Genomic DNA, 25,476 nt, shown 5'->3' with positions numbered 1-25,476 from the left:
GGCCTGGGTGTTCCCTGTCCCTTCATCTAGTTGGAGAGGTGCCGGCTTCTGTTGGAAATAACAAAGCACAGCAAATTGAGCAGCACGAAGGGGAGAAACCCAGAGGAGGAGCTCTAAGGGGGTCTGAGGCTGCATGGTATCCCAATACAACATGGAGAAACACACGCAAGCTGGCTAATGCTCTTTAAGAGCACTCTGTCTTAAGGATGTCCCACAATGAAGGCTCCTTCAGTGCATGCAGGGTCTGAGGGTCCTGGGGAGCATGGCTGGCTCTGTGCTGCACTGTGTTTGCTTGTAGCAGCTGGATGCAAACAGCATCTGTGCTGGGAGACACACAGGACCCCCGAGCTTTGCATCTGGTTCAGTAAGGGAGCTGAGCTTCCATGGGGCAGCTGCACAGCTGTGTGTCTCTGTACCCCATACATCTCCGTGCAGCATCCATCCTTGGGATGAGAGCTTGCAGCCGTGCCCTCCCCTTGTCCTTGCAGAGCCAGAGCCCTCTGGCTGCTTGCAAGGCTGCAGCACAGCTCCAACTACATTACTGCTTACCCGGGGCTGTGTGCCATGCCCCTGTGCCAGCTCTGTGTGCTGGGGTCTGGGCAGGTGGATTTCTTGCTGGTAGGGTCCAGTGTTTCCACCAGGCTGATCTTTAAAGTGCTGAGAGAGCCAGAGGGATTTGGCTCCCAGAGTGGCCGGGTGCGCTGGGCTGTGAAGGGGAATGGCAGCTGGTGGGGGTGGGGAAGAGAGCAAAAGGCTCCAGGATGGGCAGTGGTTTGGGAAAGGTGGTGGGACTGTGGGCCATCTATTGTGGTTGCTGGGCCTGGGTGCTTGCAGGATCTGCGTGGTTCCCAAGTAGCACACTATGGGGCTGGCACCTGGGGCTGGGTCTGCACAGACCCCAAATAATGCATGATGGGGCTGGCACCTGGGGCTGGGCCTGTGCTGATCCCAAATAGCACACTATGGGGCCAGCACCTGGTGCTGGGTCTGCACAGATCCCAAATAGCACACACTATGGGGCCGGCACCTGGTGCTGACTCATGGAGCTGCTTGATGAATAGAGATTTGTTATGGGGCTGGAAAGAATGGAAGTCACACGCAGTGGGGCCGTGACTCCCCCACCAACACCACCATGTTGGCCACCAGGTGTTGTGTGGGCTTGGTGAATTGGGAAACCCCCTTTGCTGGGGCAGGGGAATGAAGCACAGCACCCCCAGCAGCGGTGATGGTGCAGGGCCTGGCATTGCTGGGAGCAGCATTTGAGAGGAGGGGGATGCGCCACCAAAAGTAGTGAGTGTGGATGAGCCTGACTGCTGTGGGGCTGGGAGTGAATGTGGGGCTGAGGGCGGCCATGGGGCCGGGTGGGGGTGTTGCTTTTCCTTATGTTTGCTTCCCAGCTCCTTTTCCCAAAGACAACGAAAAGCGCAAAGACGGCGGCTGCCCGCCTTTCCTACCCTGCTGTCACGGAGCCAATTAAGGAAAGGGTTGCCATATTTTTATAACTTATTCTTTTTTTTTTGTTGTTGTTCTTTTTAGTCATAAGGGTGGAACAACGCAGCGTATTTTGTAAGGCTCGTTCTTGGAAGCGGCGGAGCCCTTCTGGCTGCAGTTATTTCCTTGGGGGGAGAAAAGAAGGAAGAGAAGGAAAGGGGGGGTTAAGGCAGGGGGGTAATTAAAAGGGAAAGTTGTGGTTGATGGGCCTGAAGGGGCTGCACTCCCCACCTGTGAGCACTGGAGAACTGCCCTGGAGAGGAGCTGAGTGGTTTTGTAGTGTGGAACACTGAGCTGTCCTTGGGGGTGTGCAGAGCTCCGTGGTGGGGGGGAATGGGGAGGCCTGGAAGAGGTGATGGGGTGCCTTAGTGATCCTCGATGCGGTTCCCTGATGCATCCTATGGGGCTGGTGATGCTCTGGGCTGGTCTGCAGGCTGGGGATGCACAGGCTGTGTGCAGACATGGGGCACGTGGGGGTCTGCTGTGCTTCTCCTGTCCCTGAGCTGCTGCTTTCCTTGACTGCCTGCTGGGAAGCAGAGAGGAGGATGCACAGAGCAGCACGTGGGGTTATGTGACAGAGTGCTGAGCAGCCAACATGCATGGGGAAGATGCTGCCCGTCTGCTTTTCTCTCCAGCTTTGTTTCAGGGCTGTTTGCAGGCAGTCACATCCCAGCCCAGCTGCCCGGCGCTCCCCTATGGCCCGACTGACCCTTGGGCACAATGAGGTGCTGTTTGTAAAGCCCCGTTCCCTCCTCGAGTTGTTTTTATTTTTTAGGGAGTTAATGACTATCAACAAAGCAGATTTTAATCTGATCGGTTTCTTCCTCGTCCAGGACATCAAAGGGAACATCAAAGCATGCGGCATGAAAGGCTCCGGAGCGCCTGATGCATGCAGGTGCAGCACCCACTCTGCATGGCAGCACGGTCTGCAGGGCTCCTTGCTGTCTAAAAGATGCGGTCCTGGAGGAAAACAAAGGTTAATGTGTGAATGGCCGACAGGGCCAAAGCAAAGGAAGGAGCTTCAGAGGAGAGGATGCTGTGCTCTGCCCTGAGCATCGCAGCAAAGCAGTGGGGTGAACTCTGTCTGCCAGGCGGTTTGTGACACTATGGAGCCTGCAATAAGATTGCTGCAGCATTTATGATACACAAAAGTCCCATTGCTTAATGTCATGAGCCCCCTGAGCAGGAGAAGCTTGAGCTGTGTGGGGTAAGGAGGACAGGCAGAGTGCTGATGGTGTTTGCTGTTGGGGAGCAGGCAGAGCTGCGAGTTAACAGGAGGGGGTGCAGAGAGGTGAGAGATGCTGCACGCCCTCTGCAGCTTGCATCTGGGATCTGTGAGCTCCTGGGTGATGTCTGCCTTCTTTCTTGGGGTAGAGGTGAGCAAAGAGAAGGCAAGAGGTGGGTACAGAGTGGACACAACATGCAGCTTCTCCCGGATAGTTTCTTCCTGAACTTGTGGTCTGAATTGGAAAGCAAAAGCTGGAAGCTATTGAGGGCTCCTGGAGGGGTGGCTTTAGCACTCCATGCACACCTCTCACCCTTTGGGTACCAGCACTGACATCCCATGGGCATATTCCCTCACAGGTGTCCCCTATACCACAAATTTCAGTGACCCCCCCCCCTCCCATCCTGTCCCTTCTGTGCATCCTTGGCCGCAGTTTGCATTTTCCACCGTGGATCATCCCCAGCAGCCGCAGTGCGGGGCTCCCCCAGCCTCATCCCACCTAATTAAACGCTGCCTCTCATTTGCAGGAGATGTTTCCGGGCTGGTGCCTATCCTGTGCACTCACATGCTAATTCTGAGCAGGCTCCTCCTGCGTGTTCCTGCACCGCAGGGAAGCAGCGGGGCTGGCTAATTGATTGCAGTTTCACCAGCGGCACGGGCTGCTCGCCTCTAATACAGAGCAGACCCGGAGGAAGCCCACCGCCGTGCCCCTCCTCGTTAATTAGTCCTTGCTACCGCACACAGCCGTGCTGAAGCTGGAGGAAAGCATGCGGTTTCTCTTGTTAGCACCCGGCGGGCTGTTATTCTCTTCCACGTGCAAGCTTGCATTTTGGGGACACTCAGGCAGTGGCTTGAAAGGAGCTCACTGCAAGCCTGGAGCTGCTTTTCCCCCAGCTGGAACTGATTTGGGCGTCATTGGCTTGAGGACAGCTGAGAGCCAGGAGTGTGCAGCCTGTCATTTGGCTGTTCTTCCTTCCCTGCTCCTAGAAGTGGGCAGCTGGGAGTGTTAGACTTCAGGAACCGCATTGCTCGGTTCCTGGGTTGCAGTTTGCCTCTTCTCCTTCACCAAAACGAGGAGGGGCTGTGCAGCCACCAGGGAAGTCGTTCATGGCCTGGCTTTGCCCTCAAAGTCGTGGGAAAGCAGCACGGCCCCCGGTTGCTTGCTTTTAGCAGCATGGAATCGTGTGGTTTCTCCCATTTTTGTTCTTGGCTGCACTGTTCGAGTCGTCCTTCCTGGCTGGGGTGGAAGGTGGTGGAGAGGCCCCTCCTTGTGCTCCCAGTGCATCTCCCATCCTACAGAATTCCCTCACGCTGGTACCAGTTGGGGGCCAAACTGGGCAGCATTGGGGTGCAAAAGATCACAGAATCATTCAGGTTGGAAGAGCCTTTTCAGATCCCCAGCCCACCCCACCGTGCCCATCCCCACATCCCTCAGTGCCACGTCCCCACAGCTCTGGGACACCTCAGGGTGACCCCACCAATCCCTGGGCAGCCATGCTGTGCATTACTGCCCTTTGGAGTTTAACCTAACACCCAACCCGACCATCTCGTGGTGCAACTTAATGCCATCACCTCTCATCCTTTCACGGCTATCTCGGAACAACAACTATGAGACTGATGCCTCTGCGTGACCCCAATGCTCCCTGGGCAGCTGTGCATTGCTGCCCTTTTGGAGCCACAAAGCTGTGCAGATTCCCTCCATCACCAGCAGGCATGTGTGACCTCCCGCTGGGAAGGAGCTGCCCAGCTTTGTTTCTCACCCCTCACCTCTGCTCTCCCCCCTGGCAGGTCACAGACCAGCTTCCCAGGGTTTTCACACTGGATTGGGATCGTTTTAACTAAAGATGGAAACACTGGAGTCCGAATTGACCTGCCCAATCTGCCTGGAGTTATTTGAAGACCCTCTGCTTCTACCCTGCGCCCACAGCCTGTGCTTCAGCTGCGCCCACCGCATCCTGCTGTCCAGCTGCTCCTCCGGCGAGAGCATCGAGCCCCTCAGCGCCTTCCAGTGCCCCACGTGCCGCTATGTCATCTCCCTCAACCACCGTGGCCTGGAGGGCCTCAAGAGGAATGTGACCCTGCAGAACATCATCGACCGCTTCCAGAAGGCGTCACTCAGCGGCCCCAACTCCCCCAACGAGAGCCGCCGCGATCGGCCCTACCGCCCCAACCCCACCATGTCGGTGGGAGGCGAGAGGATCGCCTGCCAGTTCTGTGAGCAGGACCCTCCAAGGGATGCTGTCAAGACGTGCATCACCTGCGAGGTGTCCTACTGCGACCGCTGCCTGCGGGCCACGCACCCCAACAAGAAGCCCTTCACCAGCCACCGCCTGGTGGAACCCGTGCCCGATGCTCACTTCCGTGGTCTGACCTGCCTGGAGCATGAGAATGAGAAGGTGAACATGTACTGCGTGGCTGACGACCAGCTCATCTGTGCCTTATGTAAACTGGTGGGGAGGCACCGGGATCATCAAGTAGCATCGCTCAGCGATCGCTTTGAGAAGCTCAAGGTAAGGGTTGTGGTGGCTGGGGTGTGCTGCGGGGCCTCTCTGAGGTGGGGGATGGAGCTTGTGGGCTCCTCCAGGTTATGTGTTTCCAGGGCTGCTTTGCTGGTGAGAGGCTCTGCTGCTCATCGGCTTCCTTGGATGTGGATGGAGAGAGTGGGGAGCGTGCCCGTGCTCAGCAAATGGCTTGGAAATAGGAGTGCTCCATTGGAGTCACTGGCCTGAAAAAGGATTTGGCTTAGCAGTAGGTTCCTCATGGCCAAACTTTATGCTTAGATGAGAGATGAGATGGAGCTGAGGGGATCATAATTGCGAGAAAGATACCGAGGCATTGGAGTGTGCCCAGAGAAGGGCAGTGGTCTGGAGCACCAGCCCTATGGGGATGGGCTGAGGGAGCTGGGATCATTCGGTTTGGAGAAGAGGAGGCTCAGGGGAGGTCTCGTTGTGCTCTCCATCTCCCCAGAAGGGGGTTGTGGCAATGTGTGGTCAGTCTCATAGCTGTTGTTCCCAGATAACTATGATAGGATGAGAGGTGATGGCATGAAGTTGTACCAGGAGATGGTCAGGTTGGGTGTTAGGAAAAACTCCAAAGGGCAGTGATGCACAGCACGGCTGCTCAGGGATTGGTGGGGTCACCTTGAGGTGTCCCAGAGATGTCGGGATGGGCATGGTGGGGTGGGCTGGAGCTGGACTTGGTGATTTCAAGCTCTTTTCTGACCTGAACGATTCTGTGATGGAGGCAGAAGGAAGCAGGGGTTGAGCCTCCCCTCTCCTGCCCCAGCACTCCAAACTGCTCCTTCGGCCTCCCATGGGACACCTGGCAATGGGCAGTGCCACCTCCAGCACGGTGTTGTCCCAGCAGTGTCACCGCACTGCATTTCCCATCCTCATACCCACAAGCTGCAGAAAGGAGCAGTAGTTTTCCAGCCCCCTTCACTCCACCCTGTGCCTCCTATCGATCCAGAGTGAATCCCTGCTCTGTGCTCACAGAGAGCAAACTTCAGGCAGCCCTCTGGGGTGCTCCAAGCTTCATTTCTATGCAGCGCCTGTGCCGGGGCTGAATACCATGTGAACCCGTGTGGATGATGCTTGACCTATATAAAGTTAGAAATCCCTCTCTGTCCCCCACGCATCCTCTGTGGGTCTACAAAATGCTCTAAATTCTCTCTCTTTTTTTTTCTTAATATAAAAAAAAACAACAGAGCTGGTCCTATCCGGGGTCACAACGATGGGGCTGCGCCTGCGGTTGTGTTCCAGTTGCAGCCCTTCTCCAACACTTCTTCCTCAGTCCTGTAATGTTCTGGGCTTGTGCTGCCCCACAAGTGCTTTTCTTGGCTCATTCCCTCGTTAATCCCTCAGACAACATCGATTTTTCTGCTCTCGCGTTTCCTGAGGGCAGAAGAAATACTTCCATCACTTGCAAAAATGGAGATGATTTCTTCCTTGCGCTCCGGGTTGATTAGAAAAGGGAAGAACAAAGGTTTCTCTCCAGGCATCCGTCTTCCTAGACAGAGAGTTTCCCACGAGCTGCTTCCCGGGCAGGTTTCCCACCTGCCCTTCCCAGAACCTCCCAGCCCTGTGCTGGTGACACAGCCCCTCGGTGTGCCTCACCTCCGTGTCCCCCTCTCAGCGCCAGCGCAGAGTTCTTCGCTTCAGAACATTCTTTTTCCATGAGGAAATGTCTCAATTAGCAAATTGGAAACCTTAGAAAGGAAGGTCCGTGGCTGTTTGCGTGCAATAGGACCCTGGGACAGGAGTTAAAGCCCTTTTCATATTTCCCCATCGTGTCGGTGAGCCAAGCAGGCTCATGTGAAGGCAAAAGCCCTGACAAACTAAGCTGCTCCAACCGAATCTGTGTGTGCTGCCAGAACAACCCCCCCACCCCCCTCCATGTTTGAATAACAGTCCTAAGTGATTTTGGATGAGGAGGGAAGCTCTCTTCTGCTATAAACATTCCCCTGTGCTGCTCATCCAGCATGGGCGGATTCCTTGCTCCCTGGCAGAGCAGCAGCTTTGCTGGCACGGTGCTCCAGCAGCCTCCTGTTCCCCCTTTCCCTCTTGCAGGTGGGAATTGGCCAGGTGAGGAGTGTTTGGGGATGGACGTGGGATGTGAGCATTCCCTAAGGCAGGCTGGTGAATTGCTGCTTTACCCCTTGCCACGCGAGGAGGGAATGGAAGAAGTGCATTTTGAAATGCAAAGCTGCATCTCTGCCTGCTCAGCTGAGCTAAGAGGGATGAAGGTTTTGCTGCCTGTGTGAATGCCAAATGAACTGCAGTGCAAGCTCCATCCACGCAGGCAGAAATGCCTCATCCGAGTTGCGCTCTGCTGGGGCCTCAGGTGAATCTCGGAGTGTAATAGACTGCAAAGCATGGAAAATCAAACTGCGCCGGCCTGTGCTGCTGCGTGGCTTTAAACACACTGGCAATCAATGGTTGGTTTCAAAACTAAGCCATGCGTGGTGGAAACTTCTTCCTTCTGTTGCTCTTTGCACTGTAGTTGCTGTAGGGCTCTGGCTGACATGGCATGGCTGCAGTGCCCTTGGCTGGGCAGCAGCTGTGCTTTTCTTGTGCTCTTCTTTGAGTGCCTTGTCCAATGACACAGGATCGATCCTGAGCCAAGCTCTGACACCAGAGTTAATATCTGCAGCTGCCTTTAGTCCTCATCTGCTCTCAGCTTCAGCCTGTAGCCCTGACTATGGTTGGGCCTGTTGCTCTTTATGGAAATGCATGGGGTCCTCTGCCCACTTGATGCTCTGCAGCCCCATGGGAGCTGCCCTGCAGCATGGCTGCCCACAGCTTTGATCCTGCTGCTCTAGCTAGCAACGCCTTTCAGATTTATTACTATTATTATTGCATGTGTGCAATGGAAACTTGGAACAAGTGACTTTAATTTGTCCAAAGCGCTGTGCATTCCGCAGACCTCCTTGGTGGGGGCTCTTTGTTGTATCCCAAAGCACTGCAGTTCTGCACGCTGGAACTAGGACCTAGGCATCTCCAGAATGCCCACATGCCATTGCAAGGTGCTTTAGGACCCACCTCTACTCCCTTGGAGGTGTGTTCTGTTTCTGTTATTCCGTGCATCTCCAATTCTGCATGTTTACACCACACTGCTTGCCCAAGGCGCGTTGCTTTTGGGTGCTGTTCTTGCTCCACCAGTTTGTGGATGACATCTCTCTGCCCTGCCTCCTCCTGCAGCTCTCCCTGCACAGCTCTGCTCCCAGCAGATGGGCAGCATTGCGAACATGGGATGCTGTGAGTGGCCCAAACCCAAGCAGGCTCGCTGCTGACTTTCTCCATGGCGTTAGGGCTAGGAGCAGCCTACCTGCTCTCCTCAACAGCTGTAAAAATCAGCACTAAAAACAGAATTAAAAGCAGGGTTGGGGAGGTGAGAGCACGCTGGGTTTGCTGCGTGAGCTCTGGAGGCTCTGCAACAGAAGGAGTTTGCAGGGAAAAGGGGTTTTGTGCCATCAGTAATGCACTGCTTTGCTTCTCCTCCTGCACCAGTCCTTTTTCAGGAGCTGGGTCGGGGGCAGCTTGCTCTGCTGCTGCTGAGATTTCTATCGATCGACGTGCTGGAAATAGCCAAAAAAATTCAAATGGAGTTAGCGCTTTCATTCCTGCTCTTTGCTCCAAGAGGAGCACTAAGCCGTCTCCCACCATGCTTTGTGCCTCCGGTGCCTTATCGTGAGCGTGACTGAAGCTGGAGAAATGTACTGAATAAGTCCCTGTGCTACACAGCTGCTGTGCAGGGCAGTGATGGGCACCGCAGGGCTCTTCAGAGGGCGGTGGGATGGGAAGAATGAGGGCAAGGAGCCCCTCCTCGGTGCTGAGCGTGGGGCTTCTGCGCCTGGGGACTGAGGGACGTGTTCTCGCTTGCATGGTGTGAGTCACTGAGATTGTTGCTTCATTATGATTTACTGTACTGCCATGGGGCTAAACTGCATTTTATATGTGTGTGTGTGTGTAGGGGGGTGTTTTTTAATTTTCCTTTTCCCACGTGCATACAGGAGCTGAAAGCAGCAGGGTCAGTGCTGGCACAGGTGCACAACCTCTGGTGCATTGTGTGCAGCGCTGGGCTGCTCCCACAGAGGCAGATCTGCTTGGGTTGCTTCTCTCCGGGTCCAGACTGGAGATGGAGATGCAAAGCTTTGTGGCTGGCTGTTTTTGGCATGGGAGATGCCAGAGTGGTTTTTTGGTGTGCTGGAGGTGCAGGTTTAGGGTCTCTCTTGAGTGAATGGTCATCTCCCATTGCATCCATTTGGGACACCTGCATCCATGCCAGCTTGGTGTTGCTTGGATTTGCCACAAACACCCGTGTGAGGTGTGCTGGCGTTATGGGCTGCATGAAAATGCAAAGCTTTCCTGGCTTCTTTGCCCTGCAATGGGAAAAGCGATCAGTGCGTGCCCTCTTGTCTGGTGTAGCTCCCCCTCTGCAGCATTGGTCACTCTTTCTCTGTGGGTCAGAAGGCCCAGGAATCAGCACTGAGTGCTGCGTGCCATGATTTCCCTCCAAGAGATCCCATTTATGAGCAGGGGGTTGGATTTTTTTAGTGAATGATTGTGAATGCCCCTGCCCTGGAAGCACTCAAGGCCAGGCTGGATGCATGGGGCTGTGAGCAATGGCAATTAGCTGAGTGGGAGCAGGATGAGAGGTGATGGCCATGAGTTGCACCGTGGGAGGGTTGGGTTGGATATTGGGAAACGTTTCTTCTCCAAAATGGCATTGATGCAGCAGCACAGACTGCACACAGGGAGCAGCGGGGTCACCTGGAGGTGCTCTAGAGCAGTGGGGATGTGGCACTGAGGGTGGTAGTGATGGGCATGGTGGGGTAAGGTGGGAATCTGGAAGGGCTTTTCCAGCCTTAATGATTCTATGATTAATAATTGGTGGGGAAGCCCCTCTCAAGCCCCATGTACTAGCAAGGGGGTATGGAATGTGCAGAATTTCCTGCTCAAAGGGGCTTTGACAGGCAAAGATTTGTGCAGCAGAGCAGGAAGCGCGTTGCACCTCCAGTTACACAACGTTTTCCCTTGGCAGAAGCTTGGGTTTATGGCCTTTAGGGAATGCTTTCTTGTTCAAACCCCCCAACATGAGATGTTTGATGTGTGCCAATGGGCTTACGGGTGGAGAGCCATGGAAAGCAGGATGGTGTTGGAAAACACACATCCTGCTCAGGAGTAATGGGGTGGATGGCAGCCATGGCCCCCAGGTCAAGCAACAGCTTGGGACTCTGGGGTGCCCACCCCATGGGCTGCCCCTCCCTTTGGGTCTCAGTCCTCCTGCTGTTCTGCACAGCTCCACCGAGTTGCTCTGTACCTGGAATGATGATCAAGCGCTGCAAGAATAACGCAAGCAATAATAATGAAGAAAGGGATTTAAGTGCATGCGAAGTCCAGCAGTGGCTTTGGCTGCCTCTTGCGCTGGGTGGGGGCACGGTGTCTGTCAAACAGGCTTACGTGGGAGATGACGAGTTGAGCAGTTCAATTTTCTATTTCTGGACAAGGGGAATAATCTCTAATACATAATACTTCTTCCTTGCTGGAACAAGTCTGTGCCAGTCCTCGAGCTGCAGCCCTGCAGTTTTTCAAGCCAGTTTTGGTTCCCATCAACCCTAATCTTCGTTGCATCCAGCCCTTGTCATGGGATGGAACAGCTTTTTATTTTCCTCTTGTCAACAGATTTATTAGCAGTTCAGCCGCTTTCATGCCACAGTTTTCCTTCTAACATCTCTCTGGAGGCTTCGGCTTGGAGTTCCCCATTGCCGTTCTTCAGTTCCCACTTAGCACTGCTTTTCCTCTCCTGCTGCTGCTCTGCAGTCCAAACTCTTGCTGGGCAAACTCAAAGCGGGCGTTTTCCTCCCCAGCTCAGCACGTCTGTTTCCTGTAACAACTGCAAGCTGTTATCGTTTTGGGGCTTCTGTCTGACGGTGGCTGCGGGGGTGTGGGGCTGAGCTTCCGCTGCTTTGGTTCTGCCTGAATAGGTTTGCTTGGGAAAATGAGACTGGGTCCCACCTTCCAAATGAAGCACCGACCCCACAGCATCACCCCCAGCTCTCCATTCCTGGTTACGCTTATGGTTCCTGCCATTCCTGCCCCGCGTGGATGCTGCTTATTATTCAGGATGTGTTTCATTCTGGGCCCTCATGAATATGCAGAACATTATATTAGCACGGCTTGCTTCGTTAGGCTGGGAAGGCACGGCTCCTGTTGGCTGCGCTCAGCTATTCCCTGTGCATCCGCTCGCTCGGAGGACGTGTCCTGGGAGTTCCAGGCTCTTTCAGTAATTCAGAGGCTGGGTAATGTACATAGATGGCATAGGGATTTCTGAGCAGGCTCGAAGTCATGCTCTGAGATGCCGCATGTTGCTGTTGTTATCACATTAAGCCCTTAAATAGGCGTGCAGGCGTTATTAGGTGATTTTTACCGTGACGGCTGGCATGCTGCTTTTTGGTTTTGTTTGTTCAGAGGAGAAAAACTGATTTCAGTATCCTGCCAGAGTAATGGGCCTTGTGTAGAAACGGATGGACCATAACAGCGTGCGTGCTCATCAAAATCCCTCCGTGCTGGGGCTGGAAAAGGACCTTGGAACCATGAGGTCGGAGATCTGCAGAGCTCCTGTTCTGTTCTTCCCTGCAGGGCAGCACTTCCAGCTTTGCCCTTCTGCACACACCTTGTTTAGGTTGTTCTGTGGAGATGGGGAAAGCAGAGCCTCCTGGGCTGGCTATCAGGCCTACAAAATCATGTACCCTGTTGCTTTGCATGGGTGGCTGTGGTGGGAGAGCCCTGTCCTCGTGGGATGTCCTGGCTGCGCGGTGCGGGGTGACAGTGCTGGGCTGGCACCATGCTGTTCTGCGGCATGGAGCAAAATGGTCACCAGATGTGAAGAGCAGAGATGTTCCTGATCAGCTCTATCTCTATGCACTGGGAGTGCCTTCAGCTCCTGCCAGTTGCATTCCTTTAATATGGGATGCAGTCCTGCGCACACGGTGCTCCTAGGATGGGATATCTGGTGCCATTGCTGCTGTCCCATCAGCCTGGGGTGAGCAGGGTTTCCCTCACCATGCCCCATGGGTGCGCTTGTGGTACCACGGCAGCAAGGGGTGAGTTAGAGCATTAAATGCTCTTAGCAGTATATGGCTTTTCCCCCTGGGAAAGCTATGGGGAACCCCCCATGTTCGTATGGGCGTTGCTGATTGATGGGGTGCACCCATGGGCCATGTGCAGGAAGGCGTGTGTCCCGCACAGCGTGCCAAAGCAATAAATCCAAATTCCTTCCGTGCTGCTCAGATGGAAGGGGCTTTTGGGAACCAAACATCTGGCATCCGGAGGGGTCCAAGAGCAAACGTGCATGGGATGTCCTTCTGTGTGTGCTGCTGAATGGGGATGGGTTGGAAATAAAGGTCGGGGCGAAGGAGAGCGCTGCACTGCAGCTCCGCATTCTGGGGTTTGTGGTGGAGAGAGCTGAGGAGATCCAAAGTCTGATGTAATAAGCCTCAAGAAATGATCCTCATTGGCCTACAGGGAATGAATGAGTCCATGCGCTGATGAAGGGGATGTTTTAATGAGCTGCGGGGTAGCAGGGCAAAGGGTGTCTGCAGGCGGCGTTAACAAGACGGAAAGCTCCTTGCGATGTGTGTTGGTAAAAGCTCGTCTTAAAATAACTGACCCTGAGTACTTCCATACTGCTGCAGTGCTGGGAGAGCGGGGTTGGGATTAGCAGTGGGTGGAGGCTGCCGGGTTTATTGGGTGCGAAAGAGGAGAGCTGGACCTCGTCGGGCAGCAGCTGCAGGCAGCGTTCTGGGCGGTGCAAAGGGAAGATGGAGTTCTGCAGTGGGGTCTGGAGATGCTCTATGGGGCCCAAAACTCACCGAATCCATCAGGGTGCTCCGCAGGTTTCCATTTCTTTCCAGCCATAGTTAGCTTCTCCAAAGATTTCTTACCAGAAGCTTCTTACACTTGGTTCCTCCATGGGAAGCCAAGTGAGCTGGAAAATAGGGCTTAAAGATAGCATTGGGGGGAACAGAGATAGCCAGGATGGAGGGTGACTGTCTAGGGTTGTGCCTGCAGCATGAACTACTGACAGCTGTGAGGTGAGGACAGCTGAGGATTTCTGTGCCTATGGGATGCAGAGGTGCAGCACCATCCGTCCCTTTGCATGTGATGCTCACAAGGCTTGGGTGAAGTTCTCTCATGGAAATAAAACCCCAAAAGCCCCCTGGCCAGCTGGCTGAGCATACAGCACAATTCAGCTGGCAGAAGCAGTGGTGGGCCTCCAACACAGGGCTGGTTTCTGAGCTGCAGCCGACCTGGGAAGCAGCTGTGCAGGAGCTGTTCATGCAACTGAAATGGGTTCCCAGAGAGCAATGCTGGCTCAGCTGTTTCCCCATGCAGCGCTTTGATCCGACAAGCAGAGGGGCTGTAAAGTCTTCATCTCCACAGAACATGAGCTGGGGATCAGGGAATGTTGTCAGGACTACGAGTAGCTCTGGGATTTGGGTCATCTGCTGAGCAAAGATACCAGGACAGGGCTGGGGCCTGGGAGATCTGCCCTCCCCAAAGCCTCTGTTGCCTTTGGGAGACTTTTGCGTTGGGAAGGTACTCACTCATTGCTTGTACTGATTCATTTCACTTCTTAAGGTCATAGGTGTGGGTGCTGTTGCAGTTTCCTTTCCTTTGTGTGCCAGCTGGTCACTGCAGCCCCCAAACTGTGTCTCAGCCTCAAGCCTTTCATAGAATCTTACCATGATTTGGCTTGGAAGGGACTGGCACTAAGGGCAGCTCCATCTGTAGGGCAGTGGGGTCTCCTGAGCTCTCAGCTGCTTGGGCAAGGGCTATTGATTCCTTTGACCTGCCTTTCAGATGGAGCTGTCAGCACTGGGGCCAAACATGATGTGCTGTTAATGATTTGCTGTCTCAACTCTTTATCTCAGCATCGGCCCACTCACCTTTCTGGAGGTGAGACACATAGGCCACAGCACTGGGAGGCCACTGGGCAGCCCTGGGGGGGCAGGATGCTGTCTGCAGCTTTGGGTCACTTGCCAGCTCCAGAAAACAGTAAGAAATGGCACAGAGGGGCTGCGCGGGTGATGTTTGGGGTGCTCTCCATCCAGGTGTCTCCAGGCAGCATTGAACCCAGTGTTCTCTTAGCGCAGTCTCAGAGCCTTTCTGTTCCTCGTGGGGTTTTGGTGCTCCCCTGGCTGCATCACAGCACATCCCTCCCCAGCAGAGGAACAACTGGTGCTCATGGGCTCGTTTCTCCATAGCAGAGGGAGATGAGGCACGTTCCTAGAGGATTTGTCAGTGCGCATTGTGCTGCTCGCTGCCTCTGCTTGCTAAAGCAGCGCCAGCTGAGATGCCCTCACCTCCAGAGCCTGGGGTGGCACGGCCCCATGGGGCAGCTGAGCCATGCCAGGAGGGCTCTGTGCCCACACTCCCTTCCACCTAACAGTGCTCCTTTCTGAAAGCTGCCATTTTTCTTTTCATTTTTTCATTTGATAGTGTTCCGTGTCAGCCCCAGCAGGAAACATGTTTGGGACCAGTTGGGAAACAGAAGGGGGGAATAAAAAAGAAAGTACCAGAAGGTTTTTTGCTTCTTTGATCTATTTCTTCTTGTTTTTTATCCTCATAGAAGCGCAGAGAGAGAAGGAGCGCTCTCCTGCAATGTGTTTGCTGCACTCTGGGCTGCAGAGAATGGCAACATCCGTGCTTTGGGGCTGAGCGTTGGTTCTAGGCACATGTTGAGGTGTTCCACTCAGGCTTAATTAGTGCCCCACACACGTGTGTTGGTACCACACAGCAGCCTATGGGACAGTAAATCACTGCGCTTCTGTAGGGGTGCCCCAGCATCTCACTGTTTGTCTTAATGGGAAGCTTGCGGTGTGGAGGTGGCTGCTCCAGGTCTCTCCCTTTGCTTGTGGCTTGGGATGGTTTATCCTAAAGCTGCTGCCTGTGCCATCCCACACACCCAAACCCAACGTGCTGCTGTTGCGCCCACGTGGCACACAGTGGCTGGTGCTGCAGGGTGTGCTGATGGCGATGCAAAGCAGACATAAAGTGAGGCTCTTGCTGTCCCAACAGCTGCTGGTACCATCCAAGAGGGGTTTGCAACTCTGGGTTTTGCTTCCCTTTGTTGCTGCACAAGCACAATTGCTCCGGAGTGGCTCCGGATGTGTTTCTGAGCCTGTAGAGCTGCTGAGCTGAAAGCCATGACGTACCCATGCCTTCCCAGGGGCTATTTTGGGCTCAGGCTCTCCCTCTGGGCTTTGCTTGAGCTTCAGAGCTCAGCACTCACAGCTGAAGTGCTGCATCTTCCAGCAGAAGGCATTCCTCAATGGGTGGGATTGCAATCGTTATCCTCACTCCTAGCAGCCTGTCATCCCCTCCACTCCCTCTTTGCATCCTGTATTCTCATGCTGTATCTGCTTATTCCCATGTTTTATCCCTTTATCCCCACATTTTGCCCGTTCATTCCCATGTTTCGGCCATTCCTGCAGCTTCTTCGTGGATCCTGGCTGGAAGGCACGTCCCACAGGGAGCAATGTTTGCCAAGTGCTTGAGTGAGGGGCTTTGCAAGGCAACACCCCACTGCTACAAGCAATGCCTTTCTTGGTGGTTTTGGAAACGGGGCCGTTTCTTGAAAGCAGAGATGCAAGGGGACAGTGCTGTGCACAGGGTCAGGCCTGGAGGTGGCAACAGCCATCGGGTTTGTGCGCTTTGGCCCTTTTCCTTTGCTCCTAAAGGAGCCTCTCGCCTTGGAAAGGCAAAGTGCCAGTTGCAATGAAAAAAGGGCAAAACAAGTTTTTGAATTTCCCTTGTAAATTATCATTGTTTAACCCTGGGTAATCCTTCTTGGGCCAGCTGAGGGCTGTGTCACACCTCCAGCATCCGTCAGTGGGGGTTATTTAGTGCTCAGTGGCCGCTTCTCAAAACACTGTACAGCATTCTCCAGTGAAGAATCCAAATCAAATGCTAATTGCTCCGGTTTCAAAGCCTGTGACAAGGCCTCTCATGGAAGATGTATGTTTGCAGACATCCTTGCCAATACATATATTAGAGGCGTCAGAGGGAACAAAAAGTTCCCCTTAGCAAAGATGAGCTTGGTCAAGCAAGATGAGGGGACCGGGCCGGGGGGGGGGGAGAAACAGAGGAGAGAAAAGGAAAGCAGAGAAAGGTTTTCTCTTTGTGGTGGCCTCTGCCAGGAAGATCAATGTGGTGGTTTTGTTATTGTGCCACGGCACCGCTGCATTTTGAAAGGAGCCTTTGGAGCCGCTTGGGAATGTGCAGGAAGGGAGCTGGGAGGGGGCAGGGAGTGTGCGGTGTGTGCCAACTTCTCCTTAACATAATGCATTACTACGTGGCTTGGGGTGGGATGTAGCTTAGGGTCTCCCGTGGCCCCCAGCCCCGATCCCTACCGATGTCCCACTGCAGCCGCCCCACTGCAGCCATCCCTCTGGTTTGGATCTGCCTTGTGCCAGAGCCAGGCAGAGCTCCTGCACTCCCACCCCACGTGAGAGCACAGCTTCTAGCGTGCTTTCTGCCTGTGCTGTTTGATGGGAAAGTGCCCCATCTTTCAAAAGGATTTAAAAGGAAAATAAAGCCTTGACGCTTTGGGGTTTTGCAGGTTTAGGGACTGGAAACAGCCAGTGTTGGAATTCCAGTAACCATGATGTTCTGGCTCCATCTCCATACAGGAAGGCTGTGGGTGGCCCTGTGCCCTCTCCCACTCCGGGCACCATGGGTCTCTGTGGTTTGAGGGGCTCGTGGGTCAGTCATGGGGACAGCAAGGGGCTGGCTGCCAGCACAGGCAGCTCTGGGAAGCGCAGCCCATGGATGAACAGTGATGTAGATGAAATGTAATGGGGCTGCTTTGTGCAGGACTTGGGACTGGATTCTGCGCTGCAGGCTCGCAGCAAGCAACCAGCAGTAAGCAGGGAGCAGCATGGAGCCTTTGTTTGCTTTCCGAAGCACTCGGGTGTTTTGCAGCCAACCTCGTGACCAGCCCGGGCTCTGACTCACAGCTTGGCACCCTCTGCATCCGCACACTGTCTGCTCATCCGTCCACTGCAAGCAAAGCATGAGCGAGGGGCTGTGGTGCTGTGTTCCCCAATCTGCCCTGCTCTGGTTTTGCAAGGGAAGCATTCTCTGGATTGCAGCGATCTGCAGTTTGCTGGAGATCAACTCTAGAAGCAGCTAAGTTTGCAGGGGGTGATTCTGTGGGATGCAGCAGGAGTGCAGCGCTGTGATTTGAATTCTGCCCAGCTCAGCTACGTGTCAGCTCAGCAAAAACAAAGGGAGGTGCTGTCATTTGCTTTCTATTCATTTCCACCCAGGCCTGGTTTTCATTGAAACGATAGGAGCCAGGCAGCACTGGAAAAACATCGCTCTTGAAGCTGCCGACTTGCCAAGCAATAAAAGAAAAGTCTGTTTTTGAGCTGGTGTGTCCTGCAGAACAAGCAGGGCGTGCTCCGTACCGTGCTGCCTGTAGCAGAGCATTGCAGCACGCTCAGCAGCTGCAGCTCAGGGCTGCACTAACCCCACCGTGCCATCCCAGCATGGGCTGAGCTGCAGGGAGGCAGAGGTGATTGCTCTGCAAAGAGAGGGAGACAGAAGTTGGGTTTCCAAAGGAAATAACCAAGATTCTCTGGGCAGTGCGTAGGGCTGGTGTGGGGTCAGCAGCCTGAGCGCCAGCCCTGTGCATTCCTGGTGGTGCCCACCCTCACATCCCCAACGTTGTGTGGGTGTTTGTGGTTCCTTTTTGTTGGGTTTAGGGTTTTGTTGGCTTTTGCAGCAGCAAAACAAACAAACAAACGAAAAGCAGCAGAGGCGTGCAAAAAAAACAACACAGCTCTCTGCTGCTCTCTCTGCACAAGGAGTTAAAGAAGTCAGTTTGCCCTGAGGCTGAGTTTGTGCTGCAAGTCTATCTCAACATCTCCCTCACCGGTTTAACAGTCTCGCTGCGGCGGAGCATAAGCAACAGATCAGCCAAAATCAGCCCATCCCGAGCAGCCGCTTGGCGCTGTGTCTGCTTCCAAGAGAAACCCCAGGGTTCTCCTCCTCCTTTGCAAGCAGCAGGACAGGAGCTGCCACCGGCTTTCCCATGGCTGTGGCCCCAGCAGCCAGGTGCTGGGTGGGGGCTGGAGCATCCCCACAAGCACACTGCTGGAGCATCCCCAAGCCAATGCAGCTGGAGCATTCCTTCTGGAGAGGGATGGAGTGCAAGGTGAATCCCCCAAGAATCCCGACTGTGGCTTTCACGTGCTGGAGAGGTGGAAAAGTTCCCCTGTGCAGCTCACAAGTAGGAGTTTGGGCTGCGTTGCTCCTTCCTTGGTGAGTGCCTGATGTCAGGGCTGTGCGGTGAAGCAGAGAAGTGAAAACGCTTCCCTGTAAGCACTTGCAGCACGTCTCACTGTTTGTCTTCAGGTTATTAAAAGAGAAGGCAGTTGGCTCTGTTTCCTTCCAACGAGCTGTTCAATAGGGCGATTTAAATCTAAAGCAAACACGACTGCGAGGGCTGAGCGGTGACAGAGGCTCTGAGAACATCCCGGCTGCCCTCAGGGTGTCAGAGCACACTGTGATTGGGGGCTGCACTGCTCAGCACTGGGTTTGCCGTGCAGCCTTCCTGCCCTGGACTCTGGCTCTGCTGCAGTGTTGCTGGAGGGAGTGAGGCTCCAATGCAGCAGGCACTGTGGTGCAAGGGGAGGATGATGTATGGGGAAGATGGTGCATGGAGAAAACTGTGCCTGGAACCCTCTGCAGTGCATGGGGGTATAGGGAGAATGGTGCAAGGAGAGGGCAGACCGTGGGGAGGACAAGGCAAAGGGAGGATGGTGCATGGAGTTGTTGCAAGGGGAGTCCTCTTCAGTGCCAGGGGAAGATGGTGCATGGAAAGGGCAGCACATGGAAGGGATGGTGCACGGAAAGGATGGTGCATGGAGAGGGTGGTGCACAGAGGAGACATGCAGTCTGTGGCTGGCAGGGTGTCAGGGGGCAGCTGTGTCTGTCCCAAGAAGTGAGCCTCACTAAGGGGTGAATGAATCTCTCAGGGCCATTCTGCTGCTCCTTGTGTTGGCCTCAGTGCCCACTGACAAACAGTGACAGGGTTTGGGGATGCCTTTCCAAGAGCGATCCTGATGTTTTGTGACAATTAATCAGGCTATTTATATCGCTATAATTAGCTCTGTTATTAATATTATCAAGCACCACAGTGCTAATTATATGTCTGCTTAACATGTGCTATCAGTGCTGTTTAAAATCCAGTGTAATTCTGCTTGACATTATCCCTTCCATTAGCGTTATTTGTTGTGTGCTGTGGAAGATAATGCGGTGCCTCTGATCATGGCAATGCTGATCCCACAAGCTGTCCCCACGTGCCAGAGCATTGGAGAATGATGCCACTGAGTGATGCTGCTGTCCTGGGGACACTGTGCTCTCCATCTTTGGGGTTCCCTGCCCATCAGGGGCTGCTTTGGAAGGAGGGGGATATCCTCCTTATGTGAGTAATGGAGGTAGGGTTTTCCCTTGGGCTCTGTAGGAGTTTCTGTGGGTTTTTGCCCCATCAAGAGCTTCAATATGTAATATTTGAGAAGAAATATGTGCAAGGAGCCTGGCTTAAAGGAAACTTTCCCTTCCCTTTTTCCCTATGCAGGGCTTCTCCTCTTATCCCAACCAAGCTGGTGTGGGACATGACAGTGACATTTTATGGCCAAGGAGGAGACCATCCTCAGCCATTGGTTGTTCCCTTTGGAAACTGCACCTGGCCACCTGCATCCTGCAAGCATCTGTTGGTCTTTTCCAACCTTAATGGCTCTATTATTCTATCCCCTTCCTGCAGCCAGGCTGTAGCACTCTGGCACCCTCCTGCTGCCCCAGGAGGCTGCAACCGAGGGATAAACCCTTGCATATCAGGGTAGGAACTGAGGTGTGTATTGTCTGCATTCCTCCCCCTCAGCCTGCTCTCCCATTGCGTTGTGAGGCAGAGGAAACAGCTCGTGAATGTGTGCAGGAGTTGGAGCAATGGGGGATTGAAAGCCAGCTGCTGCAGTGCTTGATTGTCTCGTTTGATCCTGCGGGCTGGGAGCCGAGCTGTTTCAGGGCATGCTGAGTAGGAAGGCCCTGAGGAGCAGCTCCGTTGTGTTATTCATCTGCAGGCAGCTCAATGTCCCTGCACAGCACAAGGTTCTGCAGGAGGGTGGGGGGTCAGAAAACAGGGTGGAAAGGGGCTGAGATTTAAATGTCTTCAGTGATGTATTTGAGTATATAAAGGGAGCTTAAAGACAGAATGGAGAGTGATTTTGTACGTGATAGGACTGGTTGGGTATTTGGAAGAATTCCTTCTCTGTAAGAGCGTGATGGTGATGAAACGGGTTGCGCAGGGAGGAGGTGGTGAGCAACACTGGAGGGGTTCAAGAAATGTTTAGGTGTTGTACTGAGGAACGTGGGTTAGTGGGGAAATGGTGGTGGCAGGTGGATGGATGATCTTGGAGGTCATTTCCTACCTTGGGGATTCTATGATTCTAGGACAAGGGGGAATGGCTTTAAACTAAAAGAAGGAAGGTTTAGGCTGGAGGTAAGGAGAAAATGATTTGTTAGGAGGCAGCGAGGTCCTGCACTGCTGCACACAGCTGGGGATACCTCATCCCTAGAGATGCCCAAGGCCATGAGTGGTCCATGAGTGGGTGGAGGGCACCCAGCCATGGGCTGGAGCTTTCTTTTAGGGCTTCTCATCAAGCCCCTCGATGTAAAGCTGCCTTTCTTTCCATCATTGGGGAATGAGGGCTGTTGTCCCTCCTCAGTGATGCCCTTCAAAATCTCCCCCCCCCTCCACACACCGTCCTCATTTGCTCCCAGGCATTTGGGGTGTTGCTGACCTGGCTGCACAGCCCTGCTGCCTGCAGTCATGTCCCGGCCTCACAGAACACACAGTCTGGAGAGCAAACCATCTGGAGATGCAATGTATGCATTTATTGCCGATTAATATTTCAGATTAAGAACACTTTCTGCACTGTTTTGGCTTGGTATCACTAAACGACAGGACATGGTCGTAGCACAAGTCAAGCCTCCCCTCAAATTCATTTCCTCGCCATCATTTGCCATCGACCTCTGATGCTGCACCTTTCTGATCTGTGCAGAATCCAGTCCCTTTTCTGCCATGATTTGAAATGCTGGAGCTTTAGCTTTGCTTTGAAGCTAATTTTGTACTTGTAATTCAAAGCGTGTCACCCCTTTGGTTAGGTGCAAATTCTACTCCTAATTCATTTCATGCGTTTCATATTCCGTTTCTGAAAAGCTGCATTTAAATGCCTCTCAGCAGATCAGGCAGTGTGTGCCACAGGTGCCACCCTGAGCATTTGGTGTTACGGATTGCCTTGTCACACGTTCAGATTTGGTGCTTCAGCCCTTTAAGTGCCGCCATTGGTTGGGAAAGTTGAAAGGTTTCTTGTGATTTCAAGATTCAAGCCATGCACTGAGCCTTGCAAAATGACCGCTGGGTGATTTTGTGCCATCTTTGGGTGCTGCAGACCTTCGAGACTCGAGCAAGAGTCTGCTATGATTTTTATATGCTTGCCTATTACAACTTCTGCTGAGGAAGGAATCACAGGCGCTGTTATTAATCATTCAGTCGTGAAAACGAAATAGGTATGCTAATATATTCCTGTACAACTGCATTCTCCAATTTCAAGAGGGTAAATGCAAGCGTGCTTCTGCCTAATGAAGCTTTTGTGGCTGTGAATCACGCTGAGATCTTCAGGAGGTGGGGGTGAAGGGAGGAGCAGCTCTGGAATCCACCAGCAACGCACTGGGAAGAGCCCAAAGGGTTGATGGAAACCCCAAAACTGCTGGTGGAATCCAATGGCCTCCCTCAGTCAGATCTGGAGCTTCAGCTCTCCAAGTGGTTTAATTTATCACGGCCTTACAGACCAGTGCCTGCTCTAACAACCCACCCCACTTCCTTTTCCTTTTCCCTTTCCTCATCCTTTTTCCCCTTTCCCTTCCCCTCCTTTCCTTTCCCTTCTCTTCCCTTCTCTTTTTTCCTCTCCTCTCCCCTCTTTCCTTCCCCCTCTTTCCTCTCACCTCTCTTTCTCCTCTTCCCCTTCCCCTTTAATTTTTCTTCTGTTTTCTCAAGGTCAGTTATTCTTTTCTGTTGCTCCTAATAAATGCTATGAGTTCCTTGCTCTTCTGTTAACATTCCCATTCCATCATGGTTCTGCCTTCCACCATGGTTGCACCTTCCATCCCAGTTATATTTTCCCTTTTCTCTGCTCCAAGTCTGAACCCTATAGGACCAGCCCTGCCCACGTCCCCCACTGCTGAAGCCATCAAGATCCCATTGTGCTATTCCATTTGTCTCTCTGTAGACACAGTTCCTCCTTGGGTTTTCTCCTAGTTGGTTTGTTATTCCCAGTGTTCCCTGTGTGCCTCACGTCACTATTTGTCAAGCTTTTTTTTCCCTGGAAACCCCATCAATGCATGAGACCCTCACACACCCTTAGCAATATTCTTAAGGGCTCTCCATAGCCGTGCCATTATCTGCAGCAAGCGTCGTTAACATAATTGCACTGTCATTAGTGAACCCACCAGGACTTGGCATTCTCTGCAGCTGGTTTCCACCCACCTGCCCTTACTTTTTAAGCAGGGCAACTTCTAAGTCATGCTTTGTCTCTGCCTACCGTGTATTCATACCCATCCTTCAAAGAGCGCATCTCCCATCCCACCAGTCGTTTATTCCACGAGGTTATACATATTTATGGGGATGAAGCTGTGTTGTCTTCCTCCCATGCTTTGAAAGGAGCTTTGTTCACGTTTGGCTTCAAAGCCAGCGGCAGCATGGTGCTGCTAGCAAAGCCCCACTCCTATTTCATGGCTGACAGTCCTTCCTCGGCTGTAAAGCAGCGCTGCTTTCTCAGGGTCTGATCTATTGCTCAGCTTTGTCCTCTGGCTGTTCCTTTGCATTCAGCAGAGGGCCTCCAAAGGCTCGGTGCATGCGGGCCTCTAATCCCTTTCCCATGTCTGAGGTCGTTAATCCATATTATGGCTGTGATTTGCTGTCCCTCCATGTTTCTGCCTTTCCAAGGACAGGCTGCCAGGGCTGCTGCATGGCCAGGTGTTGGCTGGGGCTCAACCAGCACGGCTGGGTCCAGTGGAGAGCATCCATCCAGGTGTGCTGAGCTATTACACTGCTCTATTAGGACACAGTGCACTAAGCCCTTGGCCACCTCAGGTGTCCTGGGAGTACCCAAGGACACAAACCCTCTATCTCCAGTGCATTTTCCAGCAGCAACAACTCCAGGAGGTGAAATTCTTGTTCCCTTGCAAGTCTTGCCCTGGGGAGGGCATGCGGTACGTTGCTTGGTTGGAAGGTCCCTATCTTTTTGCTTGTTTTGCAGGGGTTTATTCCTGATGGTGGCCTCTTAAGAAGGAGGAGTTCTATGGAACAATTCTCAGCATGTAGAAACTGCCTCGAATTTTCCTAATTTTCAATTGATCAGAGTGGGTTCAGTTTTCCCAGCCTGGAGTCCTTTGCTGGAGGTGTCTGCATCCAAATCAACCCTTCCTCATCCAATGGAGGGATGTACTTTGGAAGCACAGTTTGCTTCACTGCTTTTTGACCTCTCGGATCCCCAGCCCACCCCACCATGTCTATCCCCATATGTGCCACATCCCCTCAGTTCTGGAACACCCCTGGGGACGGTGATCCCAGCGTCACCCCTTGCTCCTGGTGCAGGGTTTGAAGAAAGCAAAGAGAAATCATTTCTTAGAAGTGAATATCTGGCAAAAGGCATCACTTGGAGCGACAGAAACCCTTTCCTTTCCTCTCTGTCCTTTTATAGGAACAAATAAAAGCAGCAGAAGGTAAACAAATAAGCTCAGGACTCACCGTGGCTTGGGAATTTTTACATCAAATGTAGCAAATTTAATAAGATGTCTGAAAAACGCATCCTTTTAGGTTGAAAAGCTCACAGGCTGAACCGGGGAGCGAAGTCTTTCAGCGTGTATTTAAGTAGGACAGCTTAAACAACCCGATTGTAGCAACATGGCTTCGGGAATAAAAGCGGGCTTGTCATAGTCAGGATGAATTTAATAAAATATTTAAACAATTTTCAACAGTGCTGCGGTGATACAGGGAAAAAAAAAAACAACCCACCCTGATAATATCCAGTAGTAGAAGAATTGCTTTGAAAAGATTAAAGAGTGTAAACATAGAAGGACCTAAATAAACCTTATGTGCTTCAGTGCTGTTGGATAAGCGTTTGTCAGGGGAGCCTGGTAGGGCCTCGTTAACTCCCTCGTTAGCATGATTTTAGGCTTGGAGGGGAGGAAAGCAGTGGTGTTAGGGTGAGGGATGTGCTCCAACTTGCAGCCATCCTTGCTGAGGACCTGGTTGAGGATGGGGTTGAAGCCCTCAGGGATATTTACCCTCCAGGCTCATCTCTGCAGGCTTTTTTCTCTTTGGGTTTGGGAAGCTCTGGGGATCCTTGAGGTGGCTCCAAGAGGCTAAGGTAGGTGATGGGTCGCCTTGGGGCAGCCCATGCAATGGGAGGCTGTGGGATGCCTGCTGCAGGTGCCCCAGTGTTGTCCCAGGCTTTGTGCCAGCATGGTCCCCCAAGAAATCCAGTCTTGTTGGGGTCTCCGCTGTTTCTTGTTCTTCTCATTTCTCTGTTCATCCATATCTGTCATGTCACCGCGCTCCAGTGGCCACAAACGTGCCCTGTTTGGCATGCCCTCCACCATGGCAGCATCCCACCAAGCTGTCACCCTATAGCAGAGGGCCACCAGCTGCCTTGTTCTTGGCCTTCTTCTCTTTTAACCCAAGAGAGCAGGTCTGCGTGGCTCCTTGAAAAGCATCTCCCAGCAGCCAGAGGTCATCCATCACACCGCACTCATTCCTTGTGTCCCTGCGGTAAGAGGATGGCTCGTGCCAAGGACTGCAGGTGTGGGGACTCTTATGGGATCATTGCCTGGAGGAATGTTTTCGGAAGCAAAGTCCATGTTTTTCTTAAGCACCACAGGGAGAGAAAGAGCAAAGAGGGGAAATGCACGGCCTGGGGATACACACTAAGCAGCCAGACAGCAGCCCTTGCCAAAAAGATGCTTCAGACCGAGTCTGCAAGTAATCAGCTGTGTCGGAGAAATGACAACATTCAGCTATTTCATCTGATTTTTGTTCCCCTCAGAACTGTGCACGCAGCTTTGATTTACCAGAACAGCCAGTTCTCCCCACACCATCCTGCAGGTTGTGGGGTGAAATGAGCAGAACCT

The 25,476-nt window shown here is 53.1% G+C and overlaps 1 protein-coding gene across 2 annotated transcripts in view; it reads left to right on the top strand.

The window, feature by feature from the left end:
* The window catches only part of MID2 (midline 2), a 47,121-nt gene that overhangs the window by 4,012 nt on the left and 17,633 nt on the right, over positions 1-25,476 (top strand). For both annotated transcript variants that reach the window (XM_072336316.1, XM_072336318.1), the window contains exon 2: positions 4,505-5,226. In XM_072336316.1, coding sequence (XP_072192417.1) covers positions 4,561-5,226 — 666 coding nt within the window. In that variant the 5' untranslated portion in view covers positions 4,505-4,560. The remainder of the gene's footprint in view (positions 1-4,504; positions 5,227-25,476) is intronic.

This window comes from Excalfactoria chinensis, chromosome 4 (assembly GCF_039878825.1).
Source record: "Excalfactoria chinensis isolate bCotChi1 chromosome 4, bCotChi1.hap2, whole genome shotgun sequence".
Classification (NCBI taxonomy): Eukaryota; Metazoa; Chordata; class Aves; order Galliformes; family Phasianidae; genus Excalfactoria; species Excalfactoria chinensis.
Note: the sequence above shows the minus strand (reverse complement) of the source record. Positions and strands in the feature narration are given on the sequence as shown.